This window comes from Hyperolius riggenbachi, chromosome 7, assembly GCF_040937935.1.
Source record: "Hyperolius riggenbachi isolate aHypRig1 chromosome 7, aHypRig1.pri, whole genome shotgun sequence".
Taxonomy (NCBI): Eukaryota; Metazoa; Chordata; class Amphibia; order Anura; family Hyperoliidae; genus Hyperolius; species Hyperolius riggenbachi.
This window is the reverse complement of record NC_090652.1, coordinates 155525158-155546411: the sequence shown is the minus strand read 5'-3', so window position 1 is coordinate 155546411 and position 21254 is coordinate 155525158. Positions and strand designations below refer to the sequence as shown.

Here is a 21254-nt window from a genome sequence, read left to right as displayed (position 1 = left end):
TGTAAGCACTATATAAATATAAATACTAAATAATAATAATACAAATATAATAGGAAAAAGCTTTGTTTTCAGGGGAAAACAGGATATTTTCCTTTAGATTCCTTCTGTTTTCATTACAAATAAAATTGTATTTTTATATACAGGTAAATAATTGAAAGGAAAATGACAATCACTAACCATATTACAGTATCTACATATACAGTGCTGCCCATAATTATTCATGACCCTGGCAAATTTTGACTTAAAGTTACTTTTAATGAACCAGCAAGTATTTTTTTGATGGGAAATGACAAAAGTGTCTCCCAAAAGATAATAAGATGATGTACAAGAGGCATTATTGTGGGGAAAAAAACATTTTTCAGCTTTCATTTACATCTGAGTGAAAGTGTCCAGTCCTAAATTATTCATACTCTTCACAAACTGTCACAGTCTGTGGTAAAATCCAAAGTTCTATACCATTCCAAATAGTCCAAGCTGTTCTAAAGTATCCTAATTAGCCTGATTAATTGGGAACAGCTGTTTTAATCTACTCAATGGGTGAAAAACAGGAGCTCTCTGCAGTGGGTTTGTGGACAGTCATGGCTAAATCCCCATAGACACACTCAACAGTGGTCTTTTATGCTGTGAATACACGGCTCGATTTTCTGCTCGATTCTCCTGCTCAATCGTTTCGCCGCTCGATTTCCACAGGCGATTCTCTTATCTTCAGCTCGTTTTTCTTATCTTTTTCCATTGTCCTCTATGCCGAATGGAGCGGCGAAACGATCGGACCGGAGATCGGACATGTTGGAAATTATCAATCGAGACATCTTAATGTCTCAAAATCGAGCTGCGTATTCCGAGCATAAAGCTACGTCTACACGTAGAGATCCGGCTTATCAATCGAGCCGCATCAGCGGCTCGATTGATAAGATTCGACAGGTCGGATCTCGCCACTGCCGATTCCCTGCTCGTTCCCCACGAGGGGACAATGGCAGGGAATCGAGCGGAAGATAAGCGACGCCGGCAGGGACGAGCGGGGGATCGAATCCGATGCATGCGCGGGCGAGCGGGGACGCGGCGGGTACGGGGATGCGGAAGAGGCGATCCGGTGGCTAATCGAGCCGCCGGATCGCCTCGTGTAGACGAGGCTTTAGACTCTCACAACTTTTCTTGTGAAACACCTAAAAAAAATCTCTTGCTATTGTTCAAGCAGCTGATAAGACTGATAAGAAGTCAATTCAACATTTGGATTGACTTCTTATCAGTCTTATCAGCTGCTTGAACAGTAGCAAACATTTATTTTAGGTGTTTCACAAGAAAAGCTGCGAGAGCCTAAAAGACCACTGTTAATTTTGTGTATGGGGCTTCAGACAAAGGAGCTCAGTGAGGACCTGCGGCTGACTATTGTGGCTGCTCACAAGTCAGGAGAGGGCTACAAGGCCATTTCTAAATGTTTTCAAATTCCAGTGGCTACAGTTCAAAATATTATTAAAAAGTAAAAGATGTTCCACACTGGGGAAAATCTCAGAGGACGTGGTCGGAAGCCAAAAGTGACACCTGTGCTGGCCAGGAGCAGTGACAGTGGTGAAAATTAAAACAATCCAAGGATCACAACCAATGCCATCCTGGTGAATCTGGGCTCTGCTGGTGGTGATGTCACTAGGTACACTGCTGGGTTCCACACATGCAGACCAAGTAGGACTCCACTTCTTCAGATAAGGCACACAAAAGCTTGCTTGGCCTTTGCAAATGCTCATCCAGGCAAAGAAGAAGACTTCTGGTCTTCTGTGTTATGGTCACATGAAACAAAAAATGAATTGCTTGGTCACAATGATTTTTCCTTCATTTAGCATAACAAAGGAGAAGCCTTCATCCCAAAGAACACCATCCCCACTGTCAAACATGGTTGTGGGAACGTAATGCTTTGGGGATGTTTTTCAGCAAATGGATCGGGGAACCTAATCACAGTAAACAGCACCATAAAAAAAGCAATACATGAGAATTCTCAACGACAACATCAGGCAGTCTGCAGAGAAACTTGGCTTTGGCCACCAGTGGACATTTCAACATGACAATGACCCAAAACACGCAGCAAAAGCATTAAGGTTTTGGAGTGGCCCAGTCCTGACTTGAATCCAATTGAGAATCTGTGGAGGAAACTAAAGATCAGGGTGATGACAAGAGGACCCTCCAACCTGAAAGATTTGAAGCTCATTGCTAAAGATGAATGGGCAAAAAAACCTGCGGAGACATGCAAAAGGCTGGTCTGCAATTATAGAAAGTGTTTGATTGCTGTAATAGCCAATAGAGGCTTTTCTATTGATTATTGAGAAGGGTATAAACATTTTGGACTGGACACTTTTTGCTCAAATGTAAATAAAAACTAAGAATTGTTTTTTTCCACAACAATGCCTCTTGTACGTTGTCGTCTTATCTTTTGGGAGACACCTATGTCCTTCCCTGTCAAGAAATTACTTGCTGGTTGAATAAAAGTAACGTAAAGTCAAAATTTGCCAGGGGTATAAATATTTATGGGCAGCACTGTATATTGTTTGAGCAGTAGTTTCCTTTGCTTTGCCCAATCAAGCATGACAATACTGTACACAGGAAGAAATGTTTTCTTCTTGTTTTCTTCTTGAAATGTACGGATCAACAGACAGGGAGGTTGCACTTTCTATGGTAGTAGGCAGTTTTCTGTAGGGTGAAAGGTTGCTCTTTTGTACGCCTTTAAGCCACTCTGAGCCTCTTTTCTTTAAGCCTCTCTAAAGGCTGCTTATACACTTGACAGGGCAAATATCTGTGGAATCCTCATTTTAGGTGGATAGCAATAAAGATGCTGTAAGTATCACTTACCTTTAGAGGAATATTAACAGTCAGAATGGGTTCTAACAAGCGTAATTGATCCCCTTTCTGGAAAATAGCTGCATCAGGTAACTGTATTATCAGGCAGGTTTGCCTAATAATTAAGGACTGTAAATACCATGAGGTACAAAATGTATAGGATCTAGTAAAACAAGCTTAGAGCACTCTATGGTATCTCTAAATATAAAGTCAACAGCATGCTGCCTCCAATAATACACTGTCACTTTTTTTGGCAAAAAAAACCAATTATGTTAATGATATGACGTGATAGAGCTACAATATTGCTTACCATGAGCTGTGTGCCACAGACTCTCTCTTGGACCAGACATTGTATTGATATAGTGGTCTCACTGTCTGCTGAACCAAGGCATGTAGGATCAAGCAGATGTATATTAGAAAGATCAATTTTGAGGGCAACAAGTTCGGCTTTTTGGAAGGTGATATTCATGGAAGTTGAGCCGCAAGTAATTTGTGGACAGAACTTCTGAGAAAGCAGATTTCCTTCTCTGAGCTGGACACTGCCTTGAAATTTTGAAAGAAATGTGGATGGTGTTAATTCTTGTAGCAACAGATAGTAAAGAATGATTGTCAACATGTGGCAGCAACAGTTTACATCAGAACCAGAAACACTAGAAGGAGGTCCCTGCCCTTGCAAGCTTACAATCTAGAGGGTAGTGGATTGGAGACATTAGGAAAGGAGAAACAGAGGTTAGCGGATGAGGCAGTAAACCTCCAATGCTACCTATAGCAAAGTATAGGCTTGTCTGAATAGGTGCGTTTTGAGAGAAAGTTTGAAGGTTGCCATGCTTAGTGTAGTGTCATTGATCAAGAAAGTTTGTCCTCATGCCAAAGTTTTTGCTTTAAGTAATTACTAACATTGTACAATACATTACTGCTGACATACTGTAGCTGTCACTCATATAAGAGTTGAGGATAAATATCCCAGTGGAGCACCAGTACCCTTGGGTGAGATGTCCTCTAAATTCATGGTGTGTCTGTAGCATATAAAGTGAGTGGACAAAGATCTTAGTACAAGCCTACAAACATGACAGAGATTTACCCTTACACACTTCATCCAAATTAATAATAATAAAAATGTTACTAATGCTGATGAATTACCTTTTACCTTGCTAAGCAACAAAACAATTAAAACTACCATCTGAGTAGAAGAAAAAAAATTCCACGTGTTAGAAAATCATTTTGACTTATTTTTCTTAGCATAAGTTATTATCTCAAACAAAAACTTATTTTAGCACATTTAAAGCTATATTACAATTTTTATTTTTATTTCTGGCAGCAGTTTACCAAGTGGTTGAACATGCACTATTAACTTTAGTCTTTCTCCAATCATATACTTTTGGATTTAAAGAGAATCTGTATTGTGAAAATCGCATAAAAGTAAACATACCAGTGCGTTATGGGACATCTCCTATTCCCCTCTGTCACAATTTCGCCGCTCCTCGCCGCATTAAAAGTGGTTAAAAACTGTTTTTAAAAGTTTGTTTATAAACAAACAAAATGGCCACCAAAACAGGAAGTAGGTTGATGTACAGTATGTCCACACATAGAAAATACATCCATACACAAGCAGGCTGTATACACCCTTCCTTTTGAATCTCAAGAGATCATTGTGTGTTTCTTTCCCCCTGCAGCTCTCATGCACTGAAGTGTCAGGCTGCTCGTTTCTTCCTGCAAACAGCTTTGCCTTTGTCTGTAATTCTTCAGTATGTGAAAGCCCAGCCAGCTCAGAGGACGATTTATCCAGCTTGTAAAAGATAAGAGAGAAGAGAGAAGCTGCCCTAATCTACATAATACACAGGCAGTGTGCAGAGAGGGGCCTGGAAGGGGGAGTTCATAGCAGAACCACAACACTGAAGAACTTGGCAGTCTTCCAGACACAGGCTGACAAGTCTGACAGGGGAAAGATACATTGATTTATTACAGAGACTGTGATAGTACAAAGTGCTGCAGTAAGCCAGAACACATTAGAATAGCTTTTGGAACTTGTAGGATGATAAAAAAACAGGATGCAATTTTTGTTATGGAGTCTCTTTAAAACTAATTTCAACTTCCAAAACATTATGACAGGATAAGGATATGGCCCACATTTCCTACTTAGCCTATACTGTTTACTTGGTGATGGACTTTTTTGCTTGAGTTTTAGTCATCCATAGGCTGTGTGACTGTAATAAGGTCTGAAATGTAAGGCTAGGCTCACACCAGCATGGTACATCAGAAATATTTACATTTCTATCTTGAGATTAATCAAAAAAATGTCACATTCCATAAACAAGCTAAACAAGTATGATGGGACAAAATACCTGATGTATTTGCAATCACAGTGTTTTTCTGTTACACAGCAGGCAGGCAAACCCTAAGGCTTTGTTCACATTATAAATTGCCAGTGCTATGGTAACTTGGCAAGCGCTGAGCAATTTATACTGTGATTTTACAGTGCTCTTCCCAGCGCTTTTTACTTAGAAAATAATTTCTATAAACGTTTTTATAAGCGCTTTTGCTCAGCGATTAAGATTTTCACTTCCTGACGTCAGACGTGAATCTTTTACCCGGAAATGAATAAATACAATCGTATTCAATGCCAAGCCGCTGCAGCTAAAGCTAATAAAATTTTGGGAGGCATTAAAAGGGAAATAAAAACTCGAGATGCTTGCATAATATTGTCCCTGTTTAACTCTCTAGTAACGCCACATGTGGAATATGGAATTCAGTTCTGGGCACCACATTACAGGAAAGATATTGCAGTTTTAGAGCAGGTGCAGAGATGAGCAACAAAATTGGTACGAGGGAAGGAAGGTCTCACTTACAAAGAAAGGTTAGATAAACTGGGTTTATTTAGTCTAGAGAAAAGACGCCTTAGAAGGGATCTAATTAACATGTATAAATACATCAGAGGACAATATAAAAGCTTGGCGGATGAGCTTTTTGTCCTTAGGCTTTCACAAAGGACTAGAGGACATGATCTGCGCATGGAGGAAAAACGTTTTATCCATTTATTTAGGAAAGGGTTCTTTACAGTAAGAGTGGTTAAGATGTGGAATGCATTGCCACAGGAAGTAGTTATGGCAAATTCTATATCTGCTTTTAAAGGGGGCTTAGATGCGTTCCTTGCAATAAAAGACATCCATGGCTATAATTACTAGGTAGTGCCCAGTGGTGTTAATCCAGGGATTTTAGCTGATTACAATCTGGAGTCGGGAAGGAATTTTTTCCCTTTTGGGGCTAATTGGACGATGCGTTGTAAGGGTTTTTTGCTTTCCTCTGGATCGACAGGGATACGTGAGGGAGCAGGCTGGCGTTGTACTTTTTTTTTCTGGTTGAACTCGATGGACGTATGTCTTTTTTCAACCCAAATAACTATGTAACTATGTAATGTATTTATTCATAACAGCGCTCTGGAAATCACTATACAAAGCGCTTTTTCAAGCGCTTTGCGATTTCCTTATACCTTCCATTGAGCCAAAGCGCTCAGAAAATGGTACATATAGCGCATGGTGTTTCATGTAGCCATTGACACAAGAGACTAATGACCCGATACATAGTTACATCGTTATTTGAGTTAAAAAAGACATACGCCTATCGAGTTCAACCAGAAAATAAAAAACAACACTAGCCTGCACCCTCACATATCTCTGTTAATCCAGAGAAAGGCAAAAAACCCTTACAAGACATGGTCCAATTAGCCCCAAAAGGGAAAAAAATCCTTCCTGACTCCAGATGGCAATCAGAAAAAAATCCCTGGATCAATACCACCAAGAATCCCCTAGTAATTATAGCCATAGATGTCTATCAATGTCTTGTATTCACTCGTCTCTGCTCTGCACTGACTTTACTAATGATCCACTACCACTCTCTGACCATAACCTACTTAGCTTCTCTCTCTCCTCCTCTTTTCCTACCACCCTGGCACAAGCACGCTCACATACTCGAAGAAACTATCGCAATCTAGACGTTCAAACTGTCTCTGATGCCCTGGCACCTCTCCTCACACAATCCTTCCCTGACCCAGACTCGGCTGCTATACACTACAACAGCTCCATTACAAAAGTCATGGATGACTTGACCCCCCTTCGTCAATGCCCGCCCTCACCGTGTCTGTCGCCAACCCTGGATGACTAAAACCACTAAACAGTTAAAAAGATGCTCTAGAGCAACTGAACGGCGCTGGAGGAAAAGTGACACAAGTGAGGACTTCATCTTATATAAAATTGCCTTGAACAACTTCAGAAACGCACTCTCTGTGGTAAAAAAGTCCTATTTTTCTTCCCTAATATCCGCCCATTTACACAATCCAAAACGCTTGTTCAGCACCTTCAACTCCGTTCACCATCCTCCTTCATCTTGCTTATCAGCTGAAGAATTTGCAACATACTTCACTGATAAAATTGACAAAATCAGAAGTGAATTCTCCATGCAGCCCTCAAATCCCACCTCCACACCTCTCATTGACTGTTCTCTAACTGCCTTCTCTCCACTCTCTGAACACTCTTTTTCCTCTATAATTGCCAAAGCTAATCTAACCACCTGTTCTTTGGATCCTATTCCCTCCCATTTCATTCCGCAGCTATCCTCATCTCTCTTGCCTGCACTAACAACGCTATTTAACCTGTCCCTCTCTACTGGCATCTTTCCGTCCCCACTCAAAAAAGCTGTTGTGACACCACTACTTAAAAAACCTTCTCTAGATCCTACCACACTTGCCAACTACCGCCCAGTGTCACTTCTCCCATTTGCATCCAAACTACTTGAACGCCATATACATGCAGAATTAAGCCATTATTTATCTGCTAACTCCCTACTTGATCAGTTCCAGTCTGTCTTTCGCTCTAACCACTCCACGGAAACATCCCTTACCAAAGTGGCCAATGACCTTCTTACAGCCAAATCCAATGGTCAATTTTCCATACTCATCCTTCTTGACCTGTCATCAGCATTTGATACTATCGACCACACCTTACTCCTACAAATACTTTCAAATGTCGGAATAAAGGGCCTTGCTCTCACATGGTTATCTTCCTACCTCTCTGGAAGGTCCTTCACAGTCTCCTACTCAGATCAGATCTCTTCTCCTCATGCTTTGTCTGTCGGGGTTCCCCAAGGCTCTGTCCTCGGTCCCCTCCTCTTTTCCATCTACATGCATGGTCTTGGTGATTTAATCAACTCATTCCGGTTTCAATACCACCTCTATGCAGACGATACACAACTGTACCTCTCTGCCCCAGACCTTAACTCACTCCTTAAACGTGTTCCTGACTGCTTGTCTGCTATATCCTCCTTCATGTCCTCTCGCTTCCTAAAACTTAATATGAGTAAAACAGAACTAATAATTTTTCCACCGTCTCTGTCCACCTCCCTGCCTGAAGTTACAATAAATGTTAATAACACTCCCATAACTTCAGTTCCCAAAGCTCGGTGCTTGGGGGTGATATTCGACTCATCTCTCTCTTTTATTCCTCATGTTCACTCCATAACCAGCTCCTGCCATCTCCAACTTAAAAACATATCTCGCATCTGTCCCTTTCTCACTCAAGACACAACTAAAATATTAATACATGCTCTCATAATTTCTCGTCTGGACTACTGCAACGTACTACTTTGTGGACTACCGTCTAACAAACTGGCCCCGCTCCAGTCGGTACTGAACTCAGCTGCTCGTCTCATTCATCTTTCTTCTCGATCTTCCTCTGTCGACCCTCTTTGTCAAGCTCTTCACTGGCTGCAAATTAACTAGAGGATTCAGTTCAAACTCCTAACCCTAACCTACAAAGCGCTCCACAATCTCTCTCCCCGGTACATATCCTCACTAATCTCCAGATACAAACCCAATCGCAATCTCAGATCGGCACATGATCTTCTGTTGACCTTCTCTAGAATCAACTCCTCACATTCAGGTTTACAAGACTTCGCACACGCTTCACCCCTCCTCTGGAATGCCCTCCCACAACACATCCGTCACTCGCCAACCTTTGTTACCTTTAAACGCTCTCTAAAAACACACTTGTTCCGACAAGCATATGCTCTACCTTAGGCCACTTCCCTTTGTACTAAGACCAAATTGCACTCCTACTAGGTATCCTAAAACACACTGCCTTTCTATATTTGCTGCATTCTACCCCTCCTCCTGTCCCCCCCCCCCCCCCCCATTCCCTTTAGATTGTAAGCTCGCAAGGGCAGGGCTCTCTCCCCCTTTTGTGTCCTGGTAACCATTATACACTTTATTCATCATGTTAATTTTATCACTGTCATTACCAATTCGATAATTTGTATTTTGTATCATTCTTTGTATTTTGTCACTAATGATGTATCTTGTATATTGGTGTACACCATTGTCTGTATTATTATGTACCCCATGTTTGTTTCTTACTTTGTACAGCGCCACGGAATATGTTTGCGCTTTATAAATCAATAATAATAATAATAATAATAATATCAATGCAAGGAAAGCATCTAAGCCCCCTTAAAGGGATACTGTAGGGGGGTCGGGGGAAAATGAGTTGAACTTACCCGGGGCTTCTAATGGTCCCCCGCAGGCATCCTGTGCCCGCGTAGCCGCTCACCGATGCTCCGGCCCCGCCTCCGGTTCACTTCTGTAATTTCTGACTTTAAAGTCAGAAAACCCCTGCGCCTGCGTTGCCGTGTCCTCGTTCCCGCTGATGTCACCAGGAGTGTATAGCACAAGCCCAGTATGGTCTGTGCCTGCGCAGTACGCTCCTGGTGACATCAGGGGAAGCGAGGACACGGCAACGCAGGCGCAGGGGTTTTCTGACTTTAAACTCAGAAATTACAGAAGTGAACCGGAGGCGGGGCCAGAGCATCGGTGAGCGGCTACGCGGGCACAGGGTAAGTTCAACTCATTTTCCCCCAACCCCCCTACAGTATCCCTTTAAACGCAGATATAGAATTTGACATAACTACTTCCTGTGGCACTTTAATTTTTTTCCTCCTAACTTTTCTCCTAGAGGATAATAATTCATTTTCTCTTTATATAAATTTTCAGCACTCTGCAATTGAAAAACTACCAAAACGTAGGTGAAAAAGTACTGTCAAAATTATTCTGAGTATTTTCTTGCTTGCTGGTGGCTTGAAAGGCATTTTATTGATTTAAAAAAAATTTGATCCTTTCAAAACCTATATGAGCCAAAACCAGTTCCAGGTACAAAACCCCCGTTTGTACTTGGCAAAATAAATGATTCTAATTCTGATTGTACTACATTACATATTTTAGAGGAAAATCGTGTTCTGCTTACCTTCATTAAAGGTGGGTGAGGCATGGTCCAAAGGCAAAATATAAAGAATGAATATGGAGATGAATTGAAAGTTTTGACTTTGCATTGTAAAGTTTTGTATCTGATGAAGAAGAAAAAATTACATATATGTACATATACATTATATGATAATGTGCATACATAACATGTAGACCCTATGTCTTATTTTTCAGCAATAATAACTCAACTAAAGATATTCAAGAACATTTACGTGAAAGGTTTTGTAATGCTAACAGTAAAACGTACTGTATATTATACTTACTGAAGGCTGAAAAGTCGTGAGAGTAACAGCAACAGAAATGCCAGCTATACGGAGGATTGTCACACATATATAGTTGTTACTTTATTACCTGTTTATGTCCATCTCTTGGAGTCAGGTGTGGAATGATAAAAGACAATAAAGCCTCTAAAACAAGGCAAGGAGTAATTAACCTAAAGTTGACAACATGTCATCTACGCTCTGAATATCACACGGCACTTTCGTAGGTTTCTAAAATTACTTTTATTTGATTGTGATTCACACTCTGGGGGTTTTTTGAGATAAAAAAGTATTTCTTCCTTATGACCTGACAAGAGTCGGAGTTTAGGTCATTCTTTTATCTTATGGTATCAGGGATGGTCGTAGTCAGCCAACTTCGCTACGCTGGAACTACCCGTAGTTTTACGCAATTACGCTTCGCCAAACTACGGCTTCGAAATCAATAATTCACTTCGTATGCATTTCGTAGACTACGTGTTAAAATACGCAACTACGCATAGTGCCAAGCGTAGTGTATGCGGATGTTTATGCCCGTATGCAGAAAATTTTACGCATTAATTCCCTTTTACATGCTTATACTGTGTACTCTTCTATGCGTACATTCCCTTTTCCAATGCGTAAATTTGTAAGCATACAATCGCACGTGGAAAATTAGCCGCAACTAACACATTCGTTGTTCACTACGCAATACACATGTTAACTACGCATAGTGGGCGTAAGCTACATGTAGCGGTACTTCGCTACGCATAAGCGTAGTTTTGAAACTTCACCTACGAACTACGATGCTTTGCTGCAAACTACAATGCGTAAATTCGCACTGGCGTAGTTTCTGCTCATCCTGATGGTATGATTGATGGTCCGTAGATGACCTCTTTCTCCAAGCAGCGTTACCAGGGCACTGTACTGATCAGGGGCGTAACTAGAGGTGAGCAGCCCCTGTGATCACGGTGGTGGTGGGGGGGTGGGGGGTTACAGAGCTGTGGGGGGGCCCAGCTACTAACCTTCCCTTCCTCCTATGCAGGTGATCAGATGCTTCAGGTCAGGTGTTTTTGTGGCTTAATTTGATATGGGTGTGAAGATCATCATGGCCACACTTGAAATCCTTGCAACCAAGACATAACACAATAAACATAGTTACATAGTTATTTTGGTTGAAAAAAGACATACGTCCATCGAGTTCAACCAGACAACAAAGTACAACACCAGCCTACTCCCTCACATATCCCTGTTGATCCAGAGGAAGGCGAAAAAACCCTTACAAGGCATGGTCCAATTAGCCCCAAAAGGGAAAAAAATTCCTTCCCGACTCCAGATGGCAATCAGATAACATCCCTGGATCAACATCATTGGGCATTACCTAGTAATTGTTGCCATGGATGTCTTTCAACACAAGGAAAGCGTTCTATGCATAGCTCATGATATTCACCCACAAATTCCGTAGCTGCTCTTATTAGGAGTGTGGTGCCACACTGTCAAACTTAACCTACTTAAGAACCGCGCTAATAAAAATCTACTCCCTGTTTTGATGGCTATCTTGCTGCCGACAATCTCGCCTCTGTCTCCCGCCGCAGCTCACTCGCTCTGCCGGCTCTATAACGGCAGAGCCCTGTGAGCGAGTCAAGAGCTGATTTCATTGGATCCTGACCCTGTCTATCATTGTAAGCAGATCCCATTGGCTTACATTGATAGGCAGGGTCAGGAGCCAATGAAAGCGCATCCTGACAAGCTCACAGGTACTCTGCCATCATAGAGATGGTAGAGGGGTGGCCCAGGTTCCCAAGGTGCGGAGGTGACGGCGATTGTGGCAGGTTTGTATGACGATTCGTCTGTATTCTTCGTTATTCTGCCGTTTTGTAACGATCGGTGTAACAGAGAGAGGATCTGATTACCGGTGATCTGCAGTATCACAGGGAATACAGATATATACCAGACTATAGGTGATCTGCAGTATCACTGATAATTAGATATATAAGCTAACCTCTGGACACCTGAGTATAGAAAGAGTGTTTGGTGCAAACAGTAATATTCAGAGGACTAGGCCTCAGTGCAGTAAGGAGTACTGCACAATTCCTTCTGGACTCTCCCGGGAGGAGGAGTCAGGCTGAGAGAAGGAACGACAGTACGAGAGTGACACTCAAGTGGAAGTGCCACTACCAGGACTGGGAACCGCCTCTAACAGTAAGGTCGGTTCTCAAGGTCGGACAAGCCAGGTCGAAAACACACGGACAAATAAGGTACAGATTCAGAAGGCAGAGGCGGAGTCTAAAGTACAGGCAGGGTTCGGCAACAAGGTATCAGAAATATCGAGGTACAGAATCAGGAGGCAGATGCAGGGTCTAAGGATGAGCCGGGGTTCGGCAACAGAGTATCAGAATGGCAAGGTACAGAATCAGAGTTCAGAAGAGTAGTCAGGCAAGCAAAGGGTCAAAACAGATATTAACAATCAAACTAGTACTTTAGACTATCAAATAGAATCTAGCTAAGTGTAGGATTACAGCTCCATCTGGTCCCGGCACACTTTCGGATCTGACTCAGGTCTGAGTGCTACCACGTTGTGATCGCAACGCCAGACAAGGAACAAGTGAACTACCAGCAATATATATACAGATGCACTCTCCAGCACCTCCCTAAGTGCTGGACCAATGAAAAGAGGCAAAATTGTCAGCTGACCAGCTTGGTCAGCTGACCCTTTTCTGGCTGCCATATAGGTTCTGCCTTTCCGAGCGGACGCGCGTCATTCTAAACCTAGAAGGACTATGAGTCCCAGCCATGTCAGCACCGCTCTGCGGTGTATCCGCAACAGGGCCATGCGCGCTAACCGCCGCGTCAGACGCGGCGGTTTCTCCGCTCTCCGCCATGCCCTTCACGGAAGCAGCCGCCTCACGCTGAGAAGAGGCGGCTGCCCCCCCACGATTCTTCACACGTTTCTTGTACCAGCAGTCTCTGGTCCTAAAAGGGCAGAGACTGCTCCTACTTAAGTGGTTAAATAAGGAAGTTAGATGCACTGTATACTCACCTACAAACAAGGCAACTATTGGCTATGCCCTCCTGAAGGTAAAATTATATATGTCAGCAAACAAAGGTCAAACAAACCTCTATCAAGCTGGTCAACCAGCAAGGCTGCAATGTACCCAATGCAAAATGAGTGTGTTATCCTGGTGTACATAAAAACAGAAGGAAAACACACAATTGTTAAGAGATACAGGATGCTTTATTTAAAGGACCATTATTGTGAAGAATTGTAAACTTTAAAATACATGTAAACATATACAAATAAGAAGCATGTTTCTCCCAGAGTAAAATGAGCCATAAATTATATTTTTCCTATGTCGCTGTCACTTACAGTAGGTAATACAAATCTGACAGAACTGACAGGTTTTGTACTAGTCCATCTTTTCATGGGGGATTCTCAGCAAGGCTTTTATTCTTGATAAAGACATTCCCTGAAAAGATTTATACATATATTTATATGATGTTAGCCCCTTTTTAGCCCCTTAAACACTCCTAGGAGTTCTGGTTCACCATTAGTGTTGATCGAACACCCAGATATTCGGGCTCGGGTCGGCTCGGCTGAACATGGTCCGGATGTTCAGGATATTCGGCCGAACACCGAGCCTAATTGAAGTCAATGGGGACCCGAGCATGCCTGCTTTGCAGGCCTGAAAAAACTTGCAAAATGAGGGAAACTTCTGCAAAATGTGTGTGTGTGTGGGGGGGGGGGGGGGCGTTTTACACATAGATCTTAGGCTCAGAATAAAAGCAGGGACTCATGTTTGCAGAGCAGTGCGCCAATTGTACTTGACTGCCAATCAGAGGCGGCCTTTGAGAACGCGGGGCCTGGGGCGAGTGTCAAACGCGGTGCCAGTGGCGTAGCTAAGAAGTTGTGGGCCCCGATGCAAGTTTTACAATGGGGCCCCCCTAGCACTCTATACATAACAATTGATACAGCCCACCAAAACCTGCCAATGGCAACTACAGTGTCAGGTGCAAGAAGGGGATGAGGAACAGTTTGTTAATAATTACCACTATTCAAAGTATCTATAGACGTGATTATTATGAGCACAGGACCAATAGAGAGCTAATACTGTAGTTGAGGGAGGGCCCCGATGCGGTGGCTACCTCTGCAACCCCTATTGCTATGCCGCTGCGCGGGGCCTAGAGACATATGCTGTGGATACACACACACACACAGATATGCTGTGGAAACACATGCACACACTGTGGAAACACACACTCTGTATAGGTTAGATAGGTAGGTGCCCTGCAGTATAAATTAGATAGTTGCCCCGCAGTATAGATTAGATAGGTAGGTGCCCCACAGTATAGATTACATAGGTGCCTGCAGTACAGATTAGATAGGTAGGTGCCCCGCAGTATAGATTAGATAGGTGCCTGCAGTATAGATTAGATAGGCAGGTAGGTGCCCCGTAGTATAGATTAGATAGATAGATGCCTGCAGTACAGATTAGATAGGTAGGTGCCCTGCACTACAGGTTAGATTGGTAGGTGGCTGCAGCAGTGGGGAGAGTGGGCATAGTAGTTAAAACTCACGTTTCTTCCGCCGATCCTTGCAGCTTCCATCCCCTTCCTGTCCCGGTATCTGTGTATTAGTAACAGCGCCCCCCTGTGATGACATGCGGTCACGTCATCACAGGGGTGCTGTTAGCAATACGTCAGATGCTGGGAGAGAAAAGAGATGGAGGCTACGGGGGATCAGCGGAAGAAAGGCTAGTTTTAACTACTATGCCCGCTCTCCCCCCTTCAGGCGCGGGGCCTGGGGCGATTGCCCCACTTGCCACCCCCAAAGGCCGGCTCTGATTCCACCAAAATTTTTGATTTGACATTGTTTTTGAAAAAAAAAGGATTAGTTATTCAGGAAAATCAGATGTCATTTTTTCTCTGATAGAAAAGGATTACATCCTTAAATGGCTGTTCCAGGCATAAATACATTGCACAGGGAGGCATGGCTTCATTAACAGAACGATCTTCCTTTAATGTCCATGGGCTTGATTCACAAAAGAGTGCTAACTGTTAGAATGGTCGTTTTCGCGCAAATTTTCGCATTGCGCGCGATCGCAAATTTTTGTGCGAAACGAAACCGGTTTTCGTGCACACATGCGAATTTTTGCGCAAAATTGATATTGTTTTCGCGCAAAAAAACACGATCGTGCGCAATACGAAAATTTGTGCGAAAACGGCCATGCTAACAGTTAGCACTCTTTTGTGAATCAAGCCCCATATGATCAAAGAGGAAGTGATTCAGGTTGGTTGCATGTGAGCAGGCAGGTTAGTCCATGTTTGCTGCTTCTTCTTCTTCTTCTTCTTTTATTTAAAGTGGACCTGGACTCTTGCACAGGACAGAAGGAAAACAGAGAAAAATGCACCCTGTATGTACTTAGAGAGTTTAGCCCGTTTAATTCCCCCTCATTTGTGTCTAATTACAAGTTTTAATTTGATCTTTCCCCTGTGTCACATGACTGCCACAGCAGAGATGGCAGATAAGCTCATTTGAAAGCACAGGATGTTAACAATGTCTGCTTCCATGAAAGCAGGTAGTAGACACACTTCAGATTTATTTTAGGTTTTGTAAAAGCTATAACAAAGAAATGTTTTTGTTTAAAGGTTATAATGCGCTTGTGTATCTTTTAGAGCAGAGAGAACATTCTGAGTTCAGGTCCGCTTTAGTTTTGTTTTGATTTGTAAAATCAACATGTTTCTTAGCAAGCTTTTTATGGATGTTTAATTAAAATAAAGTTCTGTGAAATGCATATTAAAGAAAAAAAACTGGGTCTGAACTGTGGCTAGAAAGTGTACCTGTAGGGAAAAAGTGCCTCAAATGCAATGCCAGATTTATGCTTTTTCTGCCCACTAGGCCAAGTATGTTGGGGCTCCCTTTCATATGAAACAGCGCCACTCCCATTCCATGAGTACCCCCTTTTCCATGTGTAACATTCATGTACTGCAGCCCCTTTCTTTAGTGTACAACTCCCTTGGGCATAAGCCTCTCTTTTTAATATGTTGCTTCCCATTTGCAGTTTTTACTTTCATATGTAGCAACCCCTATTTCACATCCAGGTGCCCCTTGGACTTCAGTTGCCTAAGGCCAGGGCCTTTGTGGCATTTCCTGAAATCTGGCCCTGCCCCAATGGGTACTTACCTCAGTACAGGGAAGCCTCTGGATAATCCAGTGGCCTCTATCATCCCCCTCATCCCCACAGATCCAGCACTTGGACCCCTGGAACCTCATCTACAAGGGGGCTGTGTAGAGGGACAAAGTAGCACAGAGTCACTTATTATTTTTCCACCAAGCCAGAGTGGATCTGTGGTACTGTGCAGATGCGAGTCGTCCTACGCTGGGTCTTAGCACTGGATCGGTGGTCGGGAGGAGGAGGATGTGGGAAGCCTCTGGAGTAGGTAAGTATCTTACTTTTTCTGCTGAGAGTCCCAGATATTTGCTTTATGATCCTGATATTTTATTGTAATCTGTTAAGTGACATTTACCATTAATTTGATAATTCCCATAATTTAGAACTAATATTAAACCACCCTGATCGTATCATTTAGAATAATTGCTTCGTAGTGACATAATGCATTTGCTGCTTTTTGTTCAGCGAAGTAAAGATCAGAACATTGTACTGACATCTCAAAGTAAAGAAGATCAAAGTATTCATGATTTAAACTCTACCCCACCATTCCAGTACAAATAGGACAATAGTTGGGATCAGGTAGTCTAGGTGCAGCAGCTGAGATCTTATCAATAGATTTTTTTAGACACAGAGTTGATTCAAGCACAACATTGACCACTCAATTCTTCAAATAACAACAGCAGCCATGACTGCGGCAGTGACTCAGACAGTATCTCTCCCTGGAAAGCAATTCCTGTGTTTAATTTGTGAAAAGTACTTGAAAGGTAGTTTACCGCAATTGCCTCACTAATTTAATGCATCAAACAGCATATCTGCAGAGTTCATCTTTTGTCAGTCATTTTGTATGGGTATTTTGTTTTATTGTTTGTTTGTTTTTTGCCAGTTCAAATTCAAAGTCGGAATTTCCTGGTTTAAAATTTGCATAGTAACAATATTATTTCACTTACAGAGTTAGGTTAGAATTCAAGCCTTGTTCCCCGTTCTGGCGGCTGTGTCTTGCTATCATGCATCCTTATGCTTCATTCTGCACTCACACACATACACTTCATCTGCCTGATTTTAGCTCAGTTGAAAAGAATGAGGTTTATTTTCTGCAGAAAAGATGCACGTATCTACAGCAAGTGACTGGGTATAAGGGACACAGACCCAGACATTGGCACAAATCCTCACAGTAAAGCATAAAAAAGTTATATCGGTAAGTTGCTGTGGCATAATCATTGCAAAACAATGTAGGCTCACTTTCACTAAGTGACTTCATTGCAGAGCAGGATTATCCACCAGGCAATCTAGGCACGTGCTTGGTGCCTAGTGGTTGTTAAGGGGCCCACCTGCCAACTTCTTTGACCTCTCTCCACTTCAGCCTACCAAAAGGCCCCAAATCTACTACCTTGCCTATGGCGCCATTATATCGTAACTACTTAAAGACCGATCCACGCCAATTGGCGTGGATGCGTCAGCAGCCCCAGGACCACCTAACACTAATTGGCGTGAAGCCCAGGGGGTGTGTTTTGCAGGAGAGCATCTCCCTCATAGGTCTCCCAGGGGCGATCACCGCTAATAGACTGTTAGACGGCATAACCGCCATCTATTTACATTGTGCAGCGCGGCGATCTACGGCAGAGATGTACTGGGGACAGCCATGTCACTCGGCTGCCCCCTGGGGAGGCACAGGAGCGATCGGCTCTCATAGGCTGATGTCTTTAACAGCCGATCGCAGTGATCGGCTGGTGGGGGAGGGAAAAAATAGTTAAATTTAATTAAAAAAAAACACACAAATAAATATATAAACAAACATGCCAGCAGGGATCAGAGCCCACCAACAGAAAGCTCTGTTGGTGGGCAGAAAATGGTGTTGGGGGGGGGGATCATTTGTGTGCTGACTTTTACAGCTCTGCAGCTAGCCCTTAAAGCTGCAGAGCCCTAATTAGTAAAATAAATAGTCTGGTCACTAGGGGTGTGTAAGCCTATGGTCCTGAAGTGGTTAAGATGTAAAAGGCTGAAGAACATAAGTGATGCTGCACACATTGCTGGGTCATATTACACTGTACATTATAATGTGGGTTCAGGGGCGTAGGAATAGACCCTGCAGCCCCTGCAGTTGCAGGGGGGCCCCTAGCAAGTCAGGGGCCCGGAGGAGGAAAGGCTGTCACCACCGGCGTACCTACCGGGGATGCGACTCTCTCAGCCGCAGGGGGGCCCGGCCGCCCGGGGCTGCTCTGGGGCCCGCTCACTGTCCGTGGGGGGAGCGCTGCTCTGGACCCCCCAGCAAGGTGCTCAACTGGCCGCAGCGTCTAATAGACGCTGCGCCAGTTCATTCCCCGCAGCCCCGCTCCACCAGCAGCCTGCATAGTCTCCGGCAGGCAGAGCAGGGCTACGGCAAGATGGCCGCCGAAGAAGCCCTACACTGGAGACTATTTGTGTCTCTAGTACAGGGCTTCGGCAGCCATCTTGCCGTAGCCCTGCACTCTGCCTGTCAGCGCGGGAGATGTGCTGCAGGAGGACTCGGGGAGCTGCGAGCCAGATGCCGGGAGAGGAGAAGACTTCTGTCAGGTAAGTGAATTGGTTTTTTTTCACAGGTGCATTTTTTTTTCTAGTGTCTGCTGCCTACATTGTGATTTTCTGGTCACTGCTGCCTACATTGTGATTTTCTGGTCACTGCTGCCCACATTGTGATTTTCAGGTGTCTGCTGCCCACATTATGATTTTCTGGTCACTGCTGCCCACATTGTGATTTTCAGGTGTCTGCTGCCCACATTATGATTTTCTGGTGTCTGCTGCCCACATTGCGATTTTCTGGTGTCTGCTGCCCACATTGCGATTTTCAGGTGTCTGCTGCCCACATTATGATTTTCTGGTGTCTGCTGCCCACATTGCGATTTTCTGGTGACTGCTGCCCACATTGCGATTTTCTGGTGACTGCTGCCCACATTAGGATTTTCCGGTGTCTGCTGCCCACATTACGACTTTCTGGTGTCTGCTGCCCACATTACGACATTCTGGTGACTGACTGCTGCCCACATTAGGATTTTCTGGTGACTGCTGCCCACATTAGGATTTTCTGGTCACTGCTGCCCACATTGCGATTTTCTGGTGTCTGCTGCCCACATTACGATTTTCTGGTCACTGCTGCCCACATTGCGATTTTCAGGTGTCTGCTGCCCTCATTACGATTTTCAGGTGTCTGCTGCCCACATTACGATTTTCAGGTGTCTGCTGCCCACATTACGATTTTCTGGTGTCTGCTGCCCACATTACGATTTTCTGGTGTATGCTGCCCACATTAGGATTTTCTGGTGACTGCTGCCCACATTGCGATTTTCTGGTGACTGCTGCCCACATTGCGATTTTCTGGTGACTGCTGCCCACATTGCGATTTTCTGGTGACTGCTGCCCACATTAGGATTTTCCGGTGTCTGCTGCCCACATTACGACTTTCTGGTGTCTGCTGCCCACATTACGACATTCTGGTGACTGACTGCTGCCCACATTAGGATTTTCTGGTGACTGCTGCCCACATTAGGATTTTCTGGTGACTGCTGCCCACATTAGGATTTTCTGGTGACTGCTGCCCACATTACGATATTCTGGTGACTGCTGCCCACATTAGGATTTTCTGGTGACTGATGCCCACATTGCAATTTTCTGGTGACTGCTGCCCACATGGCGATTTTCTGGTGACTGCTGCCCACATTGCGATTTTCTGGCCCACATTACGATTTTCTGGTGAACACTGCCCACGTTACGATTGTCTGGCGAATGCTGTCCACGTTACGATTTTCTGGTGAACGCTGCCCACATTACGATTTTCTGGCCCACATTACGATTTTCTGGTGAACACTGCCCAAGTTACGATTGTCTGGTGAATGCTGTCCATGTTACAATTTTCTGGTGAACTCTGCCCACATTACGATTTTCTGTCCCACATTACGATATTCTGGTGAACGCTGCCCACATTACGATTGTCTGGTGAATGCTGCCCACGTTACAATTTTCTGGTGACTGCTGCTCACGTTACTATTTTCTGGTGACTGGTGCCCACATTACGATTTTCTGGTGAACTCTGCCCACATTACGATTTTCTGGCCCACATTACGATTGTCTGGTAAAATGCTGCCCACTTTACAATTAATTTACAGTGAAACGCTGCCCCATTACGATTGTTTGGCACCTATGGGGGGCCCCATCCAAATATTCGCAGGGGGGCCCAGTGATTTCTAGTTACGCCCCTGTGTGGGTTTCTAATGAATAAGTCACAATCACACAACCAGCCATAGAGATTTTTTTTCCTCAATTACTCTATGTTGTGATGGATTTATTTAATATACAGTATCCTAGCTGCAGGTGATAACATCGCACAGCTACAAATTCAGAAACATTTTCAAATTCTTTGTTTTGGCAAAATAATTGATGTTCTCCAGGCAGATTTAGAAAACCCATACCCTATTGAACATCACAGTCAGCAAAAAATGAGGAAGATGTTAGTATTTTTAGTTTTATTTACCAGTCCTTTGTCTTTGTTTAAAACAGTGTGCAAAGAAAGTTCACATTCATACAAGGGCCTTGATTCATAAAAGTGCTGCCGGGAAGGTAACGTCGAGCGGGGAAACACCGCTGTCGGTATTTCAGCCTTCAGGGTGTTAATTCATAAAAATGTTGCTAGTTGTGACAGGCGTGCGGAGATATTCCGCTGTAGGCAGGCGTTAGGCTGTCGGGAGACATGCG

The 21254-nt window shown here is 43.6% G+C and overlaps 1 protein-coding gene across 1 annotated transcript in view; it reads right to left on the bottom strand.

The window, feature by feature from the left end:
* The window catches only part of LOC137524663 (uncharacterized), a 104778-nt gene extending 94312 nt beyond the window's left edge, over positions 1-10466 (bottom strand). The window contains exons 1-3 of the mRNA XM_068244786.1: positions 10390-10466; positions 10110-10209; positions 3134-3366 (exon numbers count right to left, since the gene is read on the bottom strand). Coding sequence (XP_068100887.1) covers positions 3134-3366; positions 10110-10194 — 318 coding nt within the window. The 5' untranslated portion in view covers positions 10195-10209; positions 10390-10466. The remainder of the gene's footprint in view (positions 1-3133; positions 3367-10109; positions 10210-10389) is intronic.
* Between the last annotated feature and the right edge of the window lie 10788 nt (positions 10467-21254).